The 23495-nt window shown below is 38.5% G+C and overlaps 1 protein-coding gene across 1 annotated transcript in view; it reads left to right on the top strand.

Annotated features, from left to right (window-relative positions):
* Positions 1-23495, top strand: part of NELL1 (NEL-like 1 (chicken)) — a 299349-nt gene that overhangs the window by 174433 nt on the left and 101421 nt on the right. The window contains exon 14 of the mRNA XM_009334530.1: positions 10534-10656. Within this exon, the coding sequence (XP_009332805.1) occupies positions 10534-10656 (123 nt within the window). The remainder of the gene's footprint in view (positions 1-10533; positions 10657-23495) is intronic.

The following is a 23495-nucleotide window of genomic DNA, read 5'->3' as shown; positions in this document are numbered from 1 at the left end:
TCATTTTCTGTCCTATTAAACTCTCTTTATCTCAACCCACGAATTTTACTTCCCCCCCCCCCAATTCCCTCCCCCATCCAATTGGGCAGGGGGGAGTGAGCGAACGGCTGTGTGGTGTTTAGCTGCCTGCCGGCTTAAACCACAACAATTGCTTAATGACAAAGTTGCCTCACATATTTTTGTTATGTGAGAAGTATGTTGAGATGGAAGATGTCGAAACTGTAATGGATTATTAATTCTCTAGCACAATCATACAAGCTGTCCCAGTGTGTAGTGTTTACATATCGATTTTTTTCTTAAGATCACTTTTCAGCATCAGAAAACAAGACAATACTGCATCCAAACCTGAATAATCTGGCTTTCAAAAAGTTGTCCATGAAACTGCAGCAAAGTGTCCAGTTTAAATTGAGACTATGTCAGGTGGATTGGCGTTTTATTATCAGCCTGCTTGTTTGTCAAGGATACATTCCGGAATTTCTGTATATGTCAACATTGTTAATATTTCCCTGGTATATATGACATGGAAATTCAATCTCAAAAAACCCTTGATACTGTAGCTCTTCACACGAATAATCTAGTAGCTGTTCTTCTATATTAATAAAATGATTTTAATATTCTTTACTAATTTGACATGTCTACTCAACTCAAACACACTTTAAAAGGTTAGGGAAATAAAATTTAAATGTAAAGAAAACAATGGTGTACGCTTCCAGTGGTACGTGAATTTTCAAATGTTTGACCTAGTTTGTTTGATGCTGTTTTTCTTTAATCTTGGGGAGCTTCTTATCAGGGTTTGATGTGTCCAAGCCTTAAACACAGTATTTCAGGATTTCACTTCTTCAGATTTTCCTCTTTTTCCTTTGCTTTCTTGTTTTCTTTTTTAGTATTGTGTTCAGAAAACGATAAAAACAAATGTCTGTCTTCCCACTTCCTAACAAATGTTATATAGGCCTTTAAGATGTATGTGCAAATATTTTATACTGTGCTAGCAAGAGATCCACTTCTTTTTTCCTCTCCTCTTGCAGAAAACAAATGCAACGTTACCATCAGCAAGGCTACCTATTACTCATTTTGATTTAGCCAAAAAACACCATTTTTATTGTAACAATTTAGAATTTCCTATTACTGCTCAGTGAACTCGTCTCATGGCAATTCAAATGGGTACTGTTGGTAGTTGTTTTTATGAAGTAGTGAGGCAGAACAGAGAATCAGAGTATAAAGTACCTTTCCCTTGGGTAAAAATAAAAAAGAAAAAGAAGATAGGTATATATACAAATACTCTAAATTAGCCATTGCCATTCAGAGAAGAGATACTGGAATTATTGCAGATAGTTCTCTGAAAATGTCAGCTCACTGCTCAGCCATGGTCAAAGACAAGCAGAATAGCGAGATCCTTTGGGAAAGGCATTGAGAACAAAATGAAAAATGTTGTTGTACTATTGTATAAATCCATGATGTTCTGGTGTCTTGAATCCTGTGTGCACTTCTGGTCTGTCCATCTCAAAAACTGAGGGGATGATATGGAGACCTTCAATGCAAGAGAGGACGTGGTAGAGCAGAACTCCTTCAGATTGTTGAACTGGATACTTCGTATGCACGCTTGCACCCACGCTCTTTAGGATGCTTATGATGTGAACAGCTGCCATCAAAAGGTCTTGTGTTGATACAAAAGAAAATTTAAAGCCTATCTGATATTTTAGTGATTTCAGACAGAACCTGACTTTTGCTTTTATGCATTGGGTTTATTCATGTAATTAAGACTATAATGTGAAAAATGGAGTTAAACAGGACTCTGTGAAGGCAAAGACTGAAAGTGTAAACTGAATTGAGTACTAAAGAGGGTAGGTCACTCGAACTTAATACCAAATGCCTCTTCCTTGGCTACTCAAAAATAGTTTCAACTCAGTACACTTTATAGAATCATAGAATGGTTTGGGTTGGAGGGGACCTTAAAGATCATCTCGTCCAACCCCCCTGCCGTGGGCAGGGACATCTTCAACTAGATCAGGTTGCTCAAAGCCCCGTCCAACCTGGCCTTGAACGCTTCCAGGGATGGGGCATTGTCGTGGTTTAACCTCGGTTGGCAACTAAGCACCACGCAGCCGCTCGCTCACTCCCCCCCCTCCCGATGGGATGGGGGAGAGAATTGGAAAAGCACGTGAGAAAACTTGTGGGTTGAGATAAAAACAGTTTAATAATTGAAATAAAATGATAATGATAATAATATGATAATAGTAATAATACACAAAACAAGTGATGCACAGTACAATTGCTCACCACCCGCCGACCGATGCCCAGCCAGTCCCCGAGCAGCGGCCCCCCCGCCAGCTTTCCCCAGTTTATGTACTGAGCATGACGGCACATGGTATGGAATGTTCCTTTGGCCAGTTTGGCTGTGCCCCCTCCCAGCTTCCTGTGCACCTCCAGCCTTCTCAGTCGGTAGAGCATGGAAAACTAGAAAGTCCTTGGCCAGTGTAAGCATTACCTAGCAACAACTAAAACATCGGTGCGTTATCAATTTTGTTCCCATCCTAAATCCAAAACACAGCACTGTACCAGCTACTAGGAAGGAAATTAACTCTATCCTTGCTGAAACCAGGACAGGCATCCACAGCTTCTCTGGGCAACCTGTTCCACTGCCTCGCCACCCTCATGGTGAAGAATTTCTTCCTTATATCTAATCTAAATCTACCCTGGTATGAAAAATCTAAACTAAACCAACTAATAATTAAAGTTGAAATTGAATCACTGAGACAAATCTCAGGGATTCTCTCTAAATACCAGTTTAGGAACATGAATCTTACTATTTTGTTACATTGGTTTTTAGACAGTTCGAGGCAGATTAGTTTATTAGAATAAATTAGAACAAAATAGAATAAAAAGAATAAGCATGGCTTATGTTAGTAGTTCATTTTATAAACTTCATTGTAGATAGGCGAATGTGACCAAAACCTAACCAGGTGCCAGAAAGCCAAAGAAAGAATTTTAGTTAATAATTCAAAAGGAAACATTCAAGAGGTTTTATTCCGCGAGGCAACTGCATGCACATTCAGAATTTTATATTCAAATTAAATCCCACTATTTCTTCCTAATTACCCAAGAGTAGCATATGTCTACTCTTTTAGAATGCAGTCTAAATAATTTCACGTTTAACACCAGAAGCTGTTTGTTGTGTCGTAAATTACAATAGCATTTTAGTTTCTTATTAAAAGAACTGCAAATCTGATATTTCTGCTGGTACTTTGTATGTTTAACTGCTCATAAGGATAAAGTTGCAGCATATCCTTATGTCAAGGAACAGTGGGGCTTTCCTGTTCTGCGCCCTGTTCCTTCTTCCTGTTTCCTTGCGGAAAGGGAAGGGCTTGGATGACTGAAGTTCAGAATGGACGTAGATAAACTTTACTTTGTTTCTTTAATTCTCATGACCAGGGAAAAATACAGGTTGGATGATTTTTTTTTTTCTTTCAGGGTTGTCTGGATTCATAATTAGCTATTATTTTTCACCAGTTTACCATCTGCAATGTAATTTCTTGTTTGATGTATGCATCTTGTTTCTAATTGCCCTGGTTTTCTGGGGGAGATGCTTCAAGTGTGTTCAGAATAATGTTTCCTTTTATTCCGTCTATTTAAAAGCTATCCCTTTTGTTTCATCAGAACTTCTTATGAGCTGAAATCCCGATTCCACTAAATCCACAATTCTTCCTAAATTCAATTTTTTAATCTCTCATTTTTAAAGCCTTAGTTATTACATAGACATTTGAATCCTAATGCCATGCAACAAAATGTTGCGTCTTTTAAAAAGTATTTGGAGAGATTGCTTTCTCCTTTCTGAGTTTTCAAAGGCCATTGCTTAACTGTTGCCAGATAGCTAATTAATTTTACGTTAGGGCATGTATTCTATACAAATGGTCTCTGTGTTAATAAACAACGGTAGCATCTGATGACCTTGCTATTCCGTAAGTGAGTTGTCTCTCTATTGTAAGTCTCTTGGTGTATAGAAATGTTTGCTGCCTTTGTGGTTACATAGCCCAGAAGCAGACTGTCACCTCAACAATTTAGAGAACAACTAAGATTTTCCTTTCAATGTTGTAAAAATAAGAATAAATAGAAATACTCAGAATCTTTGCACAATGTTTTCCAAAGATTAATGTTTTATTATTAAAGTATGAAGGCTTTGGGGAACTAATGGAAGAAAATCCTTACAACAAGAAAATTGTTTCCATCTTGTAAGCAAGTTTAAATTGGGGCCTTTTCTTGTAATGAGAAGTGAGAGTAGCTATGGTGAAAGACCATTCATTGGGATATGTCTCCAGTAATTGCATTCCAGTGTCGGTCCTTTTTCGAAGAGCATCCTTATTTAAAGAAAATAAAGATAAAAAGGTCGACACTCTTGCTGAAAAATAAATCCCGTGTCAAATGTACCTTTTAGAAATTGTAAGTTTGAAATCCATTATGGGCTTTTGAATTGTGCAAAGGAAAGCTATCCTGATGTTACAGTTAGGTAGTTATGACTCTTGACCAGAAGGTTCTTAGCTTTACTATGTGTTGTTTGCTATATATTTTCAATCTATGGTTCTAATTTTCTATTAAATATTTTAGACAAAGCATATAACAATACAAACACTTGAGTTATTCCAAGCATGAACAGAAAAGGAAGGAAAAAAAAAAAGAGAAAGCTAAAGCAAAATAGATCCTGCCTTTAGAGCCCACACAAATCCAGTAAGTGTAATGGTGTTGTCCCCTTCAGCATGGGAAAGCAGAAGCATCCTAGAAATTCTGTAGTACCTCTGAAAAATGCATTTAAAAAAATATACACACAAAATATAAGCAAAGGCCGTTTTCCTCTTGTATAATGAATAGAAAAAGATTTTATTGAAACGATCTCTTTAGTAAAAATGTGGGTATTTATAATATCCCAAACTTCAATAGTATAGAAATATGCCATTTTTTATTACTGACAGTTCTTCTGATGCTAATTGCCAGAGCTGCCTAGAACCTTTCACAAACACTACATTTCACATACATATGAATGGAGAAAATTTGTATTTACCTGTAATTGTTTATTTATACGGTTAGGTATCTGTGGATCTATATTTATAAATACATGACAAATAGATCCTTTTTTACTTTGCATGTGTTCTGAATTATTTTTATGTGGTTGTTTTTACTTACAGTTTTGCAATATGGTGTGGGTGGCTTTACGCGGAATACATTACCTCAGGCAAACAAAATCTTTGTATGGCACACCCTCCCCCACCCCCCAGCGCTTTTCCTACTGCATTCTTCCAGTTCAGTTTAGCCCAGAACATAAAGTATTTTTCAAGTATCGCAAAACAAAAGTAGTTATGTGATTCCTCAGCAAGATTAGGCTAGAAAAATGGGGATATGGAAGATTTGACAGAAATATGGGTGCCTGAATTTGCTGACTCTTTTGTCCTTGTTATAATATTCTTATTTATACTTCATGCTGAAGTGATCAGCCATCAACAGGGTTACATATTAATGGTGGAGCAGCTGGATTGCTTGCTCATTTGAGGTGTGCAGGAGCTGCTACAACCTGCAGATGCTTTAACTTCATTAGCCTAAATAGGTACCTGTGTTTTGAAGAAAGCTAAAGGTCTGTTTAAAATTTAAGCCAGTGGCTTCACAGCTGAAATGCATCATGAGTAACCTTGGCTGTTGCTGAAGGTGTAGCTAATACAGCTATTAGCAGAGGCTTGACCTTTTATAGTGAATGTTCTGTTGGCAGGTGTGGAGTTTAGTTGCGTTCCTGGTCTCCTGCTGCCTCAGGTATTACTCAACTGTTGTTTTTTACATATGTACACAGTAGATGTCGGCTGCTGATGTTGCAGACGTCGGTGTGGTGTGCTTTTTGCTTGGCTGGGGTCCATCTGCCTTGAGCACACACACCAGTACAGGGGGATGCAGTGTGGTCACAGCTCTCTCTGTGGCAGTCTGGTAATTGTGCTTATTTCAGCAGTTTCTTATTAACGTCGTGTTATTGTGACTTTAACAGGAAATGGTCTGTGTTTTCCCATTGTACTGTAACTAGTTTCTTCTCTGGGATTTCAGGAAAAAGGAGATGTTGTGTGTGCCCTAATATCAATGTGCTTACAGACCAGCCTGTGCTTTGGTACAAGGTGGTTTTCTGCGATTTGTAGGATGCATTTGTGCTTCTTATAATAGGATGTGCAACTAACCATCTACTTGAAACTATATTCTGGTGAATTAACTTTGCTTTTTATGTGATTGTTATCTCTGTAAGGCCATATAATATAGAAACGAATTCTGTCAGACAGCTCCTGAGTATTCTAATCATCAAGATAAACTTATTTTTATTGGGTCGCCTGTGAACAAAGCAGAGATAACTATAATACTTTTCAATCGCTGTGCATGCGCCGTTATGTGACACTACCCACGTATAAACATCAGCGTCCCCAGACACGTAGTGCTATCAGAGTGGACTTCTGTTCAAGCTGATGCAATTTCAGTTGCCTGAGGCAAGTAGTTAACCAGGGTTGACTTTCCAGTGACAGCTTTTTCAAACAGAAGTTTTCTGTAGAGATTTCGTTTTAAAGGCCTTAGGTCTTCAAAACTGAAGCATTGCTTAATGTATGCATAGAGGACACCCACAGTTGATACATGTCGTAGTTCCACAGAGTCATACAACACAGGCGGCAGAGATACGTTTTTGCAAAAGGATATCTAATTTCTTACCGGTGATCTTTCAAGTGATTTTGGAGGCTGATGGCCATCCTCAGATAAAGGCTGAGGAAAGCATGAACTTTATAGTCATTGCTTCACAAGCTGGCCTGGTTCAGGTGTGAACTCAGAAAATACGATACTCTTGAGGATTTTGGAAAAGTTCATGAAAGCTTTTGGAAATTCTAGAAGGTTTTTATCCAGAAGGAAAATGTTAGGTGTAAATGTGTGGTTTGCTGGCCTTAGCTGTAGCTTGGTGGCTAGGAAACAGGGACAGGTGAGCTGAAGCTTCAGAGATGATGTGTCCTTTCATACCTCATCTCTACTTGCAGGAAAAATAAATTAAGTAGAAGGTAAACCAGCAGTTGATGTTTGATTCTTCCTTTTTTGCGACAGAAGATTGATATCCTTTAATTTTCTGTAAAATCTTCAGTGCTTGAGGATTTCAGAAGAATGACAAATACTAAAACAAAAAAAAAAAATCTTGTGGTATTTTCATTTTATAGAGGGAAGCAGAGGCATGAAAAAGTAACCGATATCTCTGCCTTTATGAAAGACAAAGCATGGAATAGAGGCGGCAATAACCAGGATTCCTGAGTAACAGAAATGCTAATGCTGAAGATAATTTACAGAGATTTCATAAATAAACTAACTTGTCTGTAAGCAAAGAATGGTGCTGCTGTTGTAACTGTTCTTCTGAAATAGTACCTGTTTCTTGAAATGGATATTAATAATCCAGGGGAACGAGTGTTGGGTCAGGGAATTGCATCCTACAGTACCGTCCTCAGTAAGCCTGCCAGTTCTTTTTGTCTTTGATTATAAGCTCCTTTTGTCTATATTATATAACAAACAGAAGTCACAGAGAGATGGGTGACTTCAATCAAACTTAATGATGACAGTTTACTTCCTGAGCATGGCAGCATATTTATTTATATCTACATATATACGTGTGTGTGTTAAAAAACAAACAAACAAGAACTACTTTTGGTTTTGTCTTTTAGAATCCCCTTTCTTGTGCTTCTCATTTTCAGCTGAAAGGGAAATTGTCAAAATATGATACGACTTCGAGATTTTTGTCTCAGGTCTCCCTTCTCTTCTTTGGTGCTTTGGGATGATACTGTTTGTGACTCCTTTTGCTAGTTTCTCAGCGTCCTTCTCTTCAGTCTTTGATTGCTATCTAGTCAGGTAGTATTTACCATAACATTAAAGCAAAAGCAAGTTCTGTCTGATGTGCTTGAGTGGGAGATTTTGGAAAGTGATGTGTGTAAGAAAGCGATACTCTTTGCAAATTAGTCACAGTCTCCTTTGAGTTTAAACAAAACATGAGCCCACCTTCCATGCTCACTTCCCAATGTAAGCACCAAGTGCTCCAAAGGATGATCTCTTGTGAGGGAGAAGGAAACCCAAGATAACTCGCTACTGACAATCTTAAGGATTTTTCTATCTGGAATAGAAGATTTTTGTAGCTTGGCAGAAAATCAATGCTTTCTCATTCTTATTAGGCCTGTAGCAGCAGCATCTATAGACATCTCTACACCAGGGAAAATTTCATTTAAAGTTCCCATCATTGCAGCCATACTGCTGCTAAGAAATCTTGGGATTCCTCATGCAGATGAGGTTCCCTTAGTCCTCCTTGTGCTAGCAGCATCAGGATGTCTCATCAAGGGCAGGTTCCCATGATCAGATTTGTTGCTAACTCTTTAAATTGTATCTCCTTAGAAAAAACTGACCCGTGTTTTAAGTATGGCATTGGGAATGCAGCTTTGTCAGTGTTAAATCTTTCAATATTGCCAGTATCTGTACATCTGCAGGAGTGGGAAATACAATGATTTACATTGTCAAAGTCCTAGAACAACATAGCAGAGTACAATCTCTTGTGTATTTTGGCAAAACACATATGTTACCACTGGGAAATCTTTTGCTTGTACTTGAAGTTCTGAGAAGGTAATCCACTAATTTTGGCAGTTGTTTGAGTAGGAACATACTTGTGTGTACGTGAGCCTATCACAAAGGCATTCTCATTATAGGTTGAATATGAACACGTGAAAGCTAATGGCAATAACTAATAAAAGTAATAAGAGGAGTGAGAGATTATGGAGAGGGTGTTTCTTTTAAAAGAAAGCATCATTCAACTTCAACTGCCTGCTGAGCACTTCCTTGGAGGGTAGCTCGACACTTTTTGTGTCTGACCCAGGAGTCTGAGCACCGTGAGACCGGAGTGGCAAGAATCAGGTTGTGGTACAGTTTCTTAAAAGATGAAGGAGAGAACGGGCGGCCCCTGAAGAAGCCTAGCATTCAGAATATGTAAGGCGTCTGAAAATTGGAAAGGAGATGAAGTGAATTACTAAGCAGAGCTAGGGACCAACATAAACTACCAAGTATAAATGTAAGCCTGAATTTATCAGCTAAAGCCAGGCACATTTGAGTGTGTGTGTATGAGAGATTCTTGCTGAAAGCAAAGAGTGAATGAGCAATCCATATCATTTTGCTGTCAAATGTATTTGAAAAATAGAAAACACAGGTCGGATATATGTTCTGCAAATAGTTATCAACAGTGTTCCAGAAGTATTTGGTTTGGAGGGTTCCTTGGAATCCACCATTCAAATCTACATGTGTCTTAAGTTATCTTGAAATTGGCTGTCATTCTATAAAGCGGTAAAGTGAGGGCATTGCGGAGGTTAACTTTAGCCTGGTGAAGCCTGGGATCCTGTTGTTCTCACCGGAGAGGATCTTTCAAAGGGGTTAAAGCAGCATCTCTAAAAATGAGTGTTTTGCTCATGTTTTAGAGGCACTACCTCTCTCTGTGGTCTATAGAAGGCTCAATTTAGTCCATAGTCCTTTGAACACCCCTTATTCACTGGTATATTTAAGCAAATCCTCAATTCCAGAAAGGGATACCTTTTATCTCTCAGTCTATGGATACTAGCCTGATGATTGCAGTTGCATAAATGAGGACTACCGAGAAGGGTTCCAGATTCTGCTTTTTGATAATGTCTGTTGTCTTTTGTATGGTTTTAAGAAATTTCATTGCATCCTCTTGATTCCACTGAACAAAACTGTAAATCCACCAGTGCAATGGTGTAAAATACTCAGGTTTTCTTTTTGCAATCCTACTGCATGAGGGAAGCTCCTAGTAATTGCAGGAAGAAGCGAGAAACTTCAGGGTCAGGTAGCTCGCCACCTCTTAACTGATGCTTTACCTAGAACAAAATGTAGCAGGAGTGTAAAGTGACGGAGCTGCAGCAAATTAGGCTCAGTGGCAGCAGTTGGAGTTGCAGGATGAAAGCAAAATATGGCCCATTTGTCTGGAAGTCTCTTTGGGGTTCGGTGGTATGAATGGTACTCTAAAATGTTATTACACGCTATTAGAGAAAGATTCAGCTCAGCCACTTGCTCTAACACATGCTGTGACAGCTGAACAGTGTATTTAAAGGGTGTGCTGTTAGGGCCTCTCTGTTGTGTTCACTTACCTTGTATTTATGCTTATTACCGTTGGTGGTGGACAGTCATGTAAAGGTTAGTCTTCACAGCAGATATTCTTCTGTGCTAATCTTCTTCATGGGTTTTTGTCATAGCCATACTTTGCCTCCTCACTGATATTCCACCCCCACCCCCCTCCCATTTTTGCACCTTAATAATCTGCTGTTTCCACACACATGCTTTTGAGTCTCGTAATTGAAGCAGACCCATAGCTGACTCCCACACCAAACTCCCAGCGTTCAGCCATTGCGGCAACCTTGTTATTCCACTTGGTTTTCAAATGCCATATCATCACACTGAAAAGCTCACTCTCTCTCTCGTAATTTTTTTTTTTTTTCCTCCGCCTTGTAGAGCATGATGAGTGTGGCAGCGAACAGCATAACTGTGATGAGAATGCAATCTGTACTAACACTGTCAGGGGACATAGCTGCACCTGCAAACCCGGATATGTGGGGAACGGGACCATCTGCCGAGGTAAGTCTGTTACTCTACAAACACCGTGAAAGTGGCAGACTCTATTAATATTTTCTGACAGTCACCTACGTTCTGGTAACTTGTGGTGGTTGGATTCTGTCAATGATTCGCTGTAAGATTTATCATCTGGCAAACGGAGTATGCATGGAGATGATGAGAACTGATTTGTGCATAACTTCTTGGCAAGAAGGAAATATTTTTGGAATGGTAGAAGAAAAGTACTTTTCATTTACTGTCACCGAATACCATCATTTGAGCTAGTACCACTGAGCCTTTAAGTGATGTTCATTGTTTTATAAACTGTGGATGGTGTGTGCTATCATCTTTGGCTTTTAAAATTTAATCAGATGCCTTTTAAATGAGGATAATTGTCTTTTATGCTAACATCATATGGTTGTCCTTTGACTACCCACATCAGAAAAGGGTTTTTTTTTTTAATCTTTACCTTTAAACATGTATTTTGAAGATTTCTCAGTTATGTAAACAAGAGATACTGATAGCCAGCCACGCTTTCTGTGAAGTGCTAAGTCATTTATTGAGCGTGGTTTTTCCTTTTTGTTCCTGTAGAGAGAGAGAAGCAAATACATTACATAAAGACAGAGGAGGGAATATATTAATTAGTTGGCTTAGTGAGGGCTGTGTCATGAAGTACTACTGAGTTGTAACTCATGCGTTTATCAATTATATTTGCCTCATAAAAAGCTATTTTTTGTCTTGTCTGGGATTGTATACTTTCTGACTTTCTAAACAGAATTGCAGTAATAGAAAACTAGCTATTAATTTTTTTTAAATGAAACTATTGAAATTGAGGAATGTACTGGCTAAAATATTCTGTACTTAGTTTGGGGGCACAAGAGGCTGGATATTGATTTTCCAGAATGTTGTAAATTAGCCAAGCAATTCCTTAAAGGAGAATGAAGGTTGATGTCATTCTTGTTTCAAGCTCAAGTTCTTCACCAAGATTAGCCTGTCATCTGCTGAATTAGCATGTACCATCTGATTGCTTTTTGATATGACTTTCTGTAGGTACTGTCCATCTGCACAAGAGTATCCCTGTATTTAAAACTGTAAAATGGTTTGTAAGGATTTAAGAAGGAATGCAAGAATGTTATGAAAATAGTGGGCAGGTTGAACTTTGGTCTGTCTTTATTGAAGATGAAGAGGTGATGCTGGGGAGAACTCATTGTAGTATGTGTTCAGTCTTTGATTACAGTGAATGTGAATTGCAGTATAGGCAACGATAGTTTCAGGGAAGCCTGAGTGAACAACCTGCCTCTGTTTGACTGGTTTTTGTTGTTGTTGGTTTGTTGGTGTGTTGTTTGTTAGTTTGTTTTTTTTTTTTATCTGAGGGTAACACAACGAGACAAACCCCTTAATCATATTTCTTTGAAGCAGGGATGTTTGGATTAGTTCATAAAAATCATGTTTTCACACTGGTTTTCTTTGTTTGGAAACCTGGATATTTGGTTTAATGTGCCAAAAACACAAAGCAAAGCTCCTACTGCATATTTATTAATCTAGTAATGTTGAAGTAATGAAATTGCACTGGAGAAATGCAATAATGTTTTTACCTCAAAGTTCTGTTGAAATCTGAGTTGTGGATAAAATACATATTACGTATATTTTTTTAGTATGCCTTGAATTGCACACATGAATGTAGTTATAGTTGCCTTTTTGAGATAGGTGTACATGGAAATAGAGGCAACAAAGTGCGTTCTTACATTCCGACTGGGAAGCATAAATTGAAAAGAAAACTGGAGATTATAGGAAAGTGGTTTGCAGTCTAATAATTATAGGGATAAGGATAATCTGTCACTACATGGAATAGTTAACTGCTGCAAACCAGCTAATATTAGAACTGTGCGCATTTTAGTAAATAGTAAAACACTCAACGTAAAGTAGTGGTCTGAGTTTGTCAGCCTGTGGTTCTGTGGTCACTTGCGGTGTTTACAAGTTTGGATGGCTCATTTAAGAAGCATTCCCATTCTACCCATGGTAGCACCAGAAACATCACTTTTGCCCGCCTTTTTTTTTTTACCAAGTTTAACGGTGATACGTTGTGAGTGGAATCTGGCTAAAAATGAATAGATAACAGAAAAAATTACCAGTTACCTGTCACATAGGTTTCATTGTGGAAGTGCTAGGGTTCTGTGCACAAGGAAAGAGAGGTGTGAACACGTCAGGACAGCTATGAACTGCTTATGTTGTCTTCTAATAATTTTGGGGCTTTATCTTCGGGCAATATAAATTGGAAAAAATAGATATAAGCCAGGTGATAAGTTTTACGTAATACCGTCTGAAGATATGATAAACATTTCTCTTCTCCTTGAGTCATTTATAAGTACTTTATAAATGATTACATTATAGATGTGTACATACACAAAACGGTTGTTCCAACTACTACTGAAGTCACATCTCTCTAGTTCAATAAGAAATCTTATTAATATTGTCCAGCAAAACCATGAATAGAGAAATTATAATTTTATGCTGAGAGAAAAGGACTGGCTTTGTGCCTGATTCTACAATCCATGTCAACAATCTATTTTAGCAATATTATAAAAAATAAAATCAGAGAAATGTTCCTCTTTGATTTTACTGGATAACACTGTGATAGTGTTTATAAAAAAAACCCAGAATGCTGTTATTTGTATTTCAGAAAAGAAAACGTATGTGTAGCTAAATTAAATTGCATGGTGAACTGCTGGCAAATATAATAAAATTACTCTGGCAGGAATTTGTGATGTTTGCATTTTTTTGTGAAAAGTATGGAGAGATAAAAAGGACAGACAGATATCTGGATATGAATATTATGATTGCTGGGGATTTAGAAATCAAAAAACAAATGTTGAAGAGGAAAGCAAGTATTTTAAAAAAAATCTGTATAATCAGGCTGTCACACTTCTTGAGTAGAAAAATAAATTTCATGCATAAGGAATTGCTTTACTGTAAACGTGGTAGACTACACTATGTAATTAAGGACTGGATTGTGTCAAACTAGATCATGAAGGAAGGTGGTGGAAAAGGGCGCAGACCGAGACCAAATGCACTTCTGCATTAAAATAGATATTGCCATAGTTGCAGTGACATAAAAATGGAAAGAGAAGCGGAGATGAACACAAGAAAATCTTTATAAACACATAGTTACCAATATATGGACAGTGAGACCATATAATAGCGATGAGACAAGTAAGACTTATTTCCTGTGGATGCTCTCTATTTCACTGTAAAAGTGGGCTTTAGCACCTCACAAAGACACTGAAATTTGGGCAATAGATCGGAACAGAATGAGGCTGAGGTGAGCTGAAATGACAAGGCAGGACGATGCTGTGCCATCACTATTAGTAAATTTGCAGAGTGCTGGACCCAGAATCAGATAGATTATATCTTAGGATTTCTTCAGAAAATGAAAAGTAAAATAGGGAAATCTTTGCTGGAAGAAATTACAGCGTTAAAGGCAGAGGACAGAGGTATAACTAGTTGAATAGAGAGAGATTCTGGATCTACACATTTGTTAAGTTGCTCTTTTCTATGAAGGAAACTTTGAAAAAATTCAAAAGAACTACGAGTGATTCAGGAAATAGAAGAAGTTGTAGGTGGGTAATGGGAGACTCACACCATGCCCGTTTACTGGAGTTCTGTAAATGAATTATTGAATTCAGAGATGAGGGTGTGAAATAAGGACAGTTGTAATAATTTCACTAAACGTCAGTATAGGATTTAATAGTGCAGCATAAAGGCAATTAACTTAGGGTGGGAGGGAAAGGTGATAAAAATTGGTTTAGCAACTGAATGTTCTAGTTCAAAAAAAAAAAAAGAAGGGGGGGGGGCAAATGAGTACCTGGTACAACATGCACTGTGCCTGTCAGGATGGACCTTGTGGGAAATCAGTGTTTAGTGGCAGTGGTTAGATGGAAGAAGTCTTAGTTTCCTATGACAACCAGGTTTCTGAATAACCCGTCACCTCTAGACAAGGTTGTGTGTGCGAGAGTAAAACTCTGTCATATACAAAATGAGTAAAACTCACTGTCATGACTCTAGCTGAAGAACCAGGGATATTGAATACAGAGATAAATACCACATTTAGACTATAGAGGCCCTTGGTCTCTGTACTGTTGCAGTGTTTCCGTGTGAAATCTTGGCAGGGCTTGAATCTGGGAGGCTGGAAAATGTGTACAGGGAAAATGTCTTTCTCTGCTTTTTGTCTTGATAAGTTCTAGTTCCAGTTCCACTTGGCAGCCTTGCACCGCGTGCTGTGGAAGTGACATGTTGAAGTGGGATGTGCCATTTGTTAAAACGTAAAGGACCTTGTGCTCCACCATCTACTTTACCTTAGTGAGATGGAAGCTGGAGAATATTTGCTGTAGGACGTACAGTCCTACTGTTTAGCAGAAGTTTATTATAGAGCTTGTGCCTTGTACCACTGACTGAAGTCAAAGAAAGGAGCCAAGGCATATTGAAACGTCAGCAGGTTTCCTAAAATAGTCGATGACGTTTTGGATTAAATGCCTTAAAACAAACAAACAAAACCCCACCCGCAAGATTTTGTAGGGGCTGTAGATCTGACTTTTCAGCATGGACAATGTGCAAGTCACCATCAGGGTTTTGTTAAAGTCAGTTGTTTTCTTTTGTACAAGGAGACCTAGATGTAGTATACAAGCCTTGTCCTTGTAGTATATGCGCTCTTGTTATTTTGTCCCAAATGTTTGTTTTACAGTATAAATTCTGCCCGTAGAAGTCCTTATATATTATCAGAAAAATAGAAGTGGCTTTGAATATACTCAGATAGTAAACGGGCAATTCTTTCCAAACATGGACAAGATGTGTTTGCTAATCTTTTTTTCATATATCTCTGTGTTGGGGAATGAACAGAAGCCTAGCACTTAAACAAGTGCAAATATTTTTCATTGTACTTCTATATTTTACTTGTATAGTCTGTCTAACAGGTGTATTTAGTGTGCTATTAATATCTCATTTAGTGGTTTCTACTGAGTTGCAGATTTATTAGAATGATTAAATGAAGTGGATTTAGTTCCAGTCATAAACCTTAAAGCAAATGTGTGCAATATGACTGATGCCTGAGCAGAGAAACATCAGGTATTGTGAAATAAAAATCAAAACAGTGTTTATTCTGATTAGTATTCAGGCTGTAGAATGGTTTATTTCTGCCAGAGTATAGAACATGATTTCCACCTCCAACCCCCCCCCTAGTCTTCTGCAGCATTTCACAGGAGACACTTAAGGTATTACAGCTCAGTGTATGGTGGAGTCTTAAAGATGAAAGCCGTTATTTTTACGTGGCTCAGTTCTTCTGGTGTAATCTGGAAGTCCAGATTAGTTTCTTAATTGTACTGTGGTTCTTGCATGTATTTGCCTTGGAAGGTGTGTTTGGGAGTGGGGTTGTTACTGGCAAACTTACCAGGCACTTCGTGAATAACTTATTGGGAACCTGATATGAAAAGCGGCCAGATTTCGAACAGATACTCTTGTCTTTTATGAGGTAATGGGAATAATCATATGGAGTAATTATTCATAACACTCGGAATGTTTACTGATGACCAGAGTACATCACAGGCTTGAAAATTGCTTCTGTTTGATGTAAATCAGGAAATTGGCCTATTTTACACTGTTTTAATCACAAATTGTAATTGGATGTTTTAACAAACGGCAGTCTGAGAGCTTTCTTTCATTGCAGTTTTCTTCTTTGTTTCCAAGCAGGTATTTTTTAAAGTAATTCTTAGTCTGAAATATATTTAATAATCTGAAAGACGTATCCATGAAAGAAATTGTATATTTTCTAATATGTAGGCAGTATAGTGATTGTGTAGTAAATAGATGACTAAAGACAAAGAAATTTTCATCTGTTATGAAATTTCACCTGCTATGAAAAATACTCAAGAGTATTTTTAGTAAGAGCTAAAGAAGAAAAAAAAAAAAATCAGTCTGTTTATTTCTGTACTGGGTTGTCTGCTTTTTCTGTGTCCGTTTTACATTGACATCAGCAATGCTAAGGTAGATTAACTTTGAATGCCAGCAGTGTGAGGCAGTCAGACATGCTGATGTCTTGATATTAAAGCATATCAGATCACTGTAAGGTAACTAACTGCCACTTAGGTTTGTTTTTCGCGTGTATGTGTGTCTGTTGGAGGTGGAGTTGAAAGCCTTTATGGAACACCGGATGATAGGCCTTATCATGGCTTTAATTGCTGTTTTGGTGTAGTATTCACAAGTCTCATGAAAGAATATAGGACTTTCTCATATTGAGATTCTCATCCTCATTCTTCACGGTTTTGAGCGTTGCGTAGTTTCTTATACCTAATACATAGTGTATAAATCACTGCAAAAGCAGATGGGTGCATTCACATGCATTTTGGTATCACAGCACACGTGGAAAATGCCATGGCAAGTGTAAGACACTGGACAGTCATACTTTTCGGGTGAAGCATTCTAGATGTAACTGATTTAATAATTTAAAACCAATATACAGATATACAAAAGTGCAATTAGAATTTTTATAGATTTTTCATTCTAAAACTAGCATGATTGGACTCAGAATCAAGACAATATGATTGAAGCCAGTAAATTTTCTGTGGTCCTAAATCCACTGTGTTAATAAAAATGAAATTTTGAAGTTTTAATGTAAGAATCTATGTATTTTTGTTCATGATTTGATCGTTATCAAGTGTGGTACATTAATTATAATTGCTATGTTTGTGTATTGGTTTTTGAGTTATATAAACTCCCTTTGTAAATTATTTGCCTCATAGTTTTTAAGCTCCTTTAGTTCTAATGTTGTTCTTGGTTTTGGACTGTAATGGTTTAAAATAATTTTGATGAAATTAAGATGATTTATGATAATTTTTTTCTTGCCCTTAAAACGTCATCACCTAGATTTAGTCATGTGAGATGTTGAATTCAGGCCTAACTATTTTTGTATTAAGAGCTAAGCTATACATATCCACCACTCTGTGGTCCAATTTTACAGCCTCTCTAAAGGCACAATATATCCTGCTGATTGGATCCTGTTCTGTGTGTGAGGTTGTTCACGATGATTTAGAATGCACATCAGTTATGGAAATAGATCATTTAAAAACCATGATGAATTTAACTTGTCAGAATCCAGATCTTGATCTCTTTGCTGTCACAGATTGTCTCACTGCTCTAGATTTATAGCTAATTTAAAGAGGGTGTAGCACTGATTTGTGCTTGCTGACAAAGTGGTCCAGTCCAGAGCAACTGTTGTATCTGTATAAAAGGAGGGAAATGCTGTAGTTATCCGCAAGTGAAATATTTTAAAGCTTGATCTGACAGGTTTTTCTGCTTATATGAGTAAGTCCAAAGGGCTCAGCAGACCTACTCATAAATGTTTGAGGGTTCCTAGGTTCAGATTCTGAACAGGAGGTTCTCTCATTGACTCAGCTGCTTATTGTCTCCTATTGCTTTGGTTTACATTGGTTCGTTTAGAATCAGCAGTTCGCTCTAGGATCAAAGGTACTGTACGGCATGTACAAAAGAATTACACGGTTGATGACAAGTTAACAGGTATGTTCGCCACGATCTCCTGGGCAGTAAAACTGGATTGTACAGGAACATGGGACTATTTCAATATTCATTGCTTTTTCTTTTAAAAGAGTAGTTAATAAAAGCAAAAATGTGGAGGTTTTACTTTATATTCAGTGTCTGCACCATACGTTGTATTTATTTTCTACACTCTGTGCGAGGCCATCTCAATCAGTAACTCCTCCTGTTTGCAGCAGGTGTATCACCTCCCAGGTCTCTGTCACGGAACCCCTCGAGGAGCCCAACCCAGCATCTCCTGAAGTCAAGAAGAAGCTTTCTAATGCTACTAGAATGGTTCATCCACGTTACCCAAATTAGTACTTTTTTCTTTTTTCCTGTAGTACTGAAATCTGAAATTTGAACAAAACTTACCAATTATTAAGTCCTCAAACATGCCCTTCATTCAAAGAACTCATTTGCTATGCTCTACTGCTTTTTTGACAGTAGAGCGATAGGCATCATGGTCAGTCATTTGGTGTGCAGTACTGTCTGCTTTAAACTTGTAATCCTTATGATGCGTGAAACCCAGTCTATTTAGATCTGTGACTCTCCTGGCCTGCCCTGGGAGCTTGCCATGCAATTATTTGGAGCAGAGTACTTGTTTTTTCATGGTGGGTGGGAAAAATCCGTTCAGTAAGAGCATCTTTAATGTATTGGTGCACAAAGCCTATTGCAGTGTGGGCTTGATTCTGTGCTGCAGAATAGGAGCACAACAGCAGTAGCAGCACAGCGCTCGCTCTCTTGTGAAATCAGTTACAGTGTGCAACCATTTCAGGATTAATGTATATGGAACAGGCATGTTAAAAGGCAAGAGGATGCCAAAACCATGAAATTCTTTCTATTCCCTGTAGAAAATAACCAACCAATATTGAAAACTGAATATAAATACCTTGCCCAAATGTAAAATAAGAGCATTGCAGTTCTTGTTTTTGGCAACAGTAGTACTGCTGCACTGTCACCCCAATGCGGAGGGAAGTACTTTTTCAAACAGCACATAATTCATCTGGAGAGCCCTTGGTCACAGGGTGGTGAGGAGGCTAGACAGATTGAAAAAGCTGCTGCACGTCATGGCAGAAGATAATCCCAACCAGTGGGTGCACAGTCTTTGGTTTGAGGAGGGTCATGGGGAATCCTTAGCAAGTCTCACCAGATCCTTGCCTTGTTCTTTCCCATTATGGGCTGTAGTCAGAGAGAGGATGCTGGGCTTAGTAGGCCCTCTGGAATGACCTAGTTGATTTATTTTTACGTTCTGGCTGAGATTGTTATTACAGAAATCCCTTCTGGGTAAGGATAGTATTAGCCATTTATTTATGTATTTTTTTTTATTTGGGCAAAGCAGTCACTGAGATTTTCAAAGGTGGTTTGTGGGGCTGTTACTTACCATAGCAGTGGAATAGGCTCCAGCCAGAAAACTTCCTTCAGCCTCCTGTTCCTATGAATTTCCCACACTACAGTAAACCAAGGTAAAAACATTAAGTGATTTGTCAAACGTGACATACGCAGTCAGTACCTGTTCCAGGATTCAGAGTCTGTTCCCAGACTGACAGGCCTGTTCCTAAACCATCGGGCTGTGATTTCTCCACAGAAACTATCAAAAGTAATTTAAAAATACCTACGGAATCAAACCAAAAGAAACATTAAGACTCCAAAATCAAGCATTTGGGAATATTTAAAATTTAGGTTACCTAGTAAATCTGAAGTCACTTGCATCCACTGCTGAAATACAGTCCTTACTGATAAAATTACAGGTGTCGTGGGTTTTTTTTTAATCCCTCTGCCTCATTCAGTGCACGGTATAGGCTCATTAATCAGTGAAAGAGCTGAAGTCCTGAAAGTAGGTATTCAGTGTTTAATATTTTTGTCGTTCATTGTGTGACCCTATTACTATTAGCTACTGTCCCAGTATCTGTACTGAATTTAGGATGTTACCAGATCCTTCAGAAACCAATTTATATTGTTCTTATCAAATGATTGCAATGGGGTGAAAATGTACCTTAGCTGCCTTCACATTAGCTCTCCGGTAGCAGTGTAGTGTGGCGGTTTAGTTGTTCAAGCATTTGTCCAGGTTTTCAGGAAGGGCCTGTACGCTCTCTCTTGTGTTTTTCCATGACTTGAGGAGGATGATGTTGCTCTTTGTGGTCTTGGCATTGGAGGAGGATGTGGGAAAAGGGGGTCAGTTCCAGGTTTCCAGGCAAGTGTGTTACAGTTGACTTTCCTCTCTGCAGCTCCTGCAGTCCTCATTGTCTTCCCGTTCACTGTTACCCAGCTGCATCTTTCCTCTGTGGCTTTGTCCTCTCCTGCCTTGGTCTGGCTCGTGCACCATTGTGAAACTCGATGAATGCTGGAAGAATATTAAGAGGGTGTGATTAAACATACACAAACAGAGATGATTCGGAGACATGGCACAAGGCATTTCCTTCAAATCTCTGTGTCAAAGTGGCGACACAGGGACGGGGAGAGGCTAAAAAAAAATTAAATCTGCCTGTTACTTATTTTGAGAAATGGATTTTTTGCTACAATGCAGTTTCTGGTAGATATCCAGCACAGAAGAAACTTAATTACAATGGTTTACTTGACCACGTTACCAAAAATGGTATTTTATAGTAAGGAAAACTTGGATTGCCCTGCATGTAGGTATTGCTTACTTTTGTTTTCATGAGTTACGTTGGTTGGCTTACTAGTTTTGGAGGTTGCATTTATTTGTTGAGCACTGAGAATGGCAAATCTGGAAGCCATGCAGGATGTTTGATGGGACAATTTGCATATTTTTATCTGGAAAGATTCTCCAATTCAACTGTTTCACAGTGGTGCTGGTGTTTTACCCTCTGCAACAGGCTGAAAAGTTGAGGCACCCCTGTGTGTGTATAGAGTTCTTATCTAAAGTGTTGAACGATAAAAATAATAAATGTGACTACCCTAAGCGAGCATATGCTAAGTACAAGACTAATGGCAAGCTTAAACAGTATACTGCGAATGGTACCTGAAAGAAATGTTGCAGTGAAAAAGAATCTCTTTCAGAACCTACTAAAAAAACCAAATGGTGCTTTGAAGATTGTATCATCAAAATGAATTATTAGGTGAATTCAGGACACGAACTACAAGAAGAATGTGAATTAAAATAGCTTAGAACACATTAAGTGCAGAGGGAATTAGAAGTTAAAGTAAACCAAGTAGAGGTGGGAATTGGAGGGGTCCCACTTTTCAACGTGATTTAAAATTCAGTCATCCAAGAGTAAAAATGAACAATTTGTATGTCATAAAATCCAAGAGTTTTTATTTAGGTATTCCTGAAGGGCCAGAGCTGCGTGACCTATGTTGTTATTCTGCCGATAAATACTCAAGCATCTTAGTGTGTCACCTTGATGGTGCTTGCAGTTTTCTCTTTTTTTTTGCTTTGTTGTGTGCCTAAAGACAGGAATTGTCAGGCTGGATTTTTGAAGCAAAACTTCAAAACCGACTATTTATTTGAAGGCTACATGCTACACAGGCACATCAAGCAGGGCTTGAAATTTTAAAATGATGCAAAATTCACAAATGTACCTTTGTTGTTTAAAAAAATAAAAGCAATACATGTCCATATCTTTGTGCACCTCCATCTTACCCATCTTCCTCTGTAGCCTGTTAATTATGTTGTAGCCTCAAGGGGATAAGTATATGCCTCCCATAGATTATGGGATGCATTTGCTGCCACTGATGAACAGACTGGATAACTGTTCTCAACTGTCACTTGTACTATAAAATTTATCCACCCATTCCCTTGAGCGCGTGATTTCACAGCGTCTGATGGCTTTGCGAAGGAGCTGCTGTGAGTGGAAAGCCTTGGGATGGAATAAAACGGCATTTGGGTGTGGAGCTACTAGAACACTTGCAGAGTTTAAGTAGGCAATATCCATTCCCCTGCATTAATTATAATGGTTTACGGATGCTCATTAATATGCCACTTTTATTACTGAGACACATGGTTGTACTGCTTTCCTGACACCTATTATTTCCTCCCTCTGAACAGAACAAAGGAAACAATAGTTGTCTGACATTGCCATGACATACGTTATTTCCCAATAAAAGATTGAGGTAATCAAATCAGTCCTGCATGCACAGTGCGGTATTCCCTTAGCCTTTGGAGAGAGGCAAGTGAGAAAATTCTTAATGTGGTAATTTTAGACCTGACTGAGCAAGGTATGTGTCTAACTAAAAGAAAGTGATTGGCTCCAATGAGACTACTTACATAATTAGGCACTTAGTTTTTCAGTTTCATGCTGAATATGCTTTGCTGTGTTTATATCGCACAGGTTAGAATAAACACAGACAGTAAGCGTTCATCTTTTGCTGTGGGTATCAAGGGGAGGTTGAATCCATCGTATCTGAGGCAAGGATAACTGAATAACCAAATCCACCTATCGCTTATCTCTGGATCCTCGGCAAATAGAGTGGGCTTAGAAGAAGACTTGGAAACTAATTTTCAGTGACATCACAGAGAAGTGGTCGGAGCCAAAAGAAAAATGAGTGGGAATATGTAAGTGGCTGCTAATAGCTATTGCCAAGTGATTTTCAGTGCTCCATCATTTATTTATTCTTTTACTGCTCTAAAAGCACTGAAATTCAGAAATAGCTCCAATGTTGAGGTTTGATCCACTGAGTATTTGTACCCGTTGCATTAAATGTTCATCAGGCAAAAGAAAAAACCAAAAAAGCACCCGCACACAGCTGGAGTAGAGGACAGGCAATATACTTCCCATCTTATGGCTGCTTGCTGTAACCACTAACACAGGGAATTACGCATCCTTGCGCTTGCTTTTCTGCTCCCACGTTTCCCATGTCTTCAGTTGTGGGCTCTTTGTGGAAGTCAGTGCTTTCTGTGGGACTCCCTGGCAGGATCTTAGGGCGCTTGGGGGTGAGGACAGTGGGGTTGGGAGTCCCACGCGGACTGAGGCAGCTTGTTTTCCGCTTATTCCGGCTGACAGAACCTCATTCTCTGCCAAAAGTTTATGCACTGTCTCAAGGTTTCTGTGCAAAACACAGGTGCCTGTCAGAGTTCAAGGAGCATCTGGACGACGCCCTTAGTCATATAGTTTAGTTTTAGGTAATCCTGCAAGGGGCAGGGAGTTGGACTTGATGATCCTTATGGGTCGCTTCCAACTTGAGATATTCTATGATCTCTAATGGGGCTCAGTGAGTAGGCTGCAGAGAAGAGCCGAGGAAGAGTGCTGAATAGCATTTTTAGATGTCGTTCCCTAAATTCTGTCCACATTGCATTTGAGGCATGCGAGTGCGTTTTTGGATCT

This window comes from Pygoscelis adeliae, unplaced genomic scaffold (genome assembly GCF_000699105.1).
Source record: "Pygoscelis adeliae isolate BGI_AS28 unplaced genomic scaffold, ASM69910v1 Scaffold171, whole genome shotgun sequence".
Classification (NCBI taxonomy): domain Eukaryota; kingdom Metazoa; phylum Chordata; class Aves; order Sphenisciformes; family Spheniscidae; genus Pygoscelis; species Pygoscelis adeliae.
Note: the sequence above shows the minus strand (reverse complement) of the source record. Positions and strands in the feature narration are given on the sequence as shown.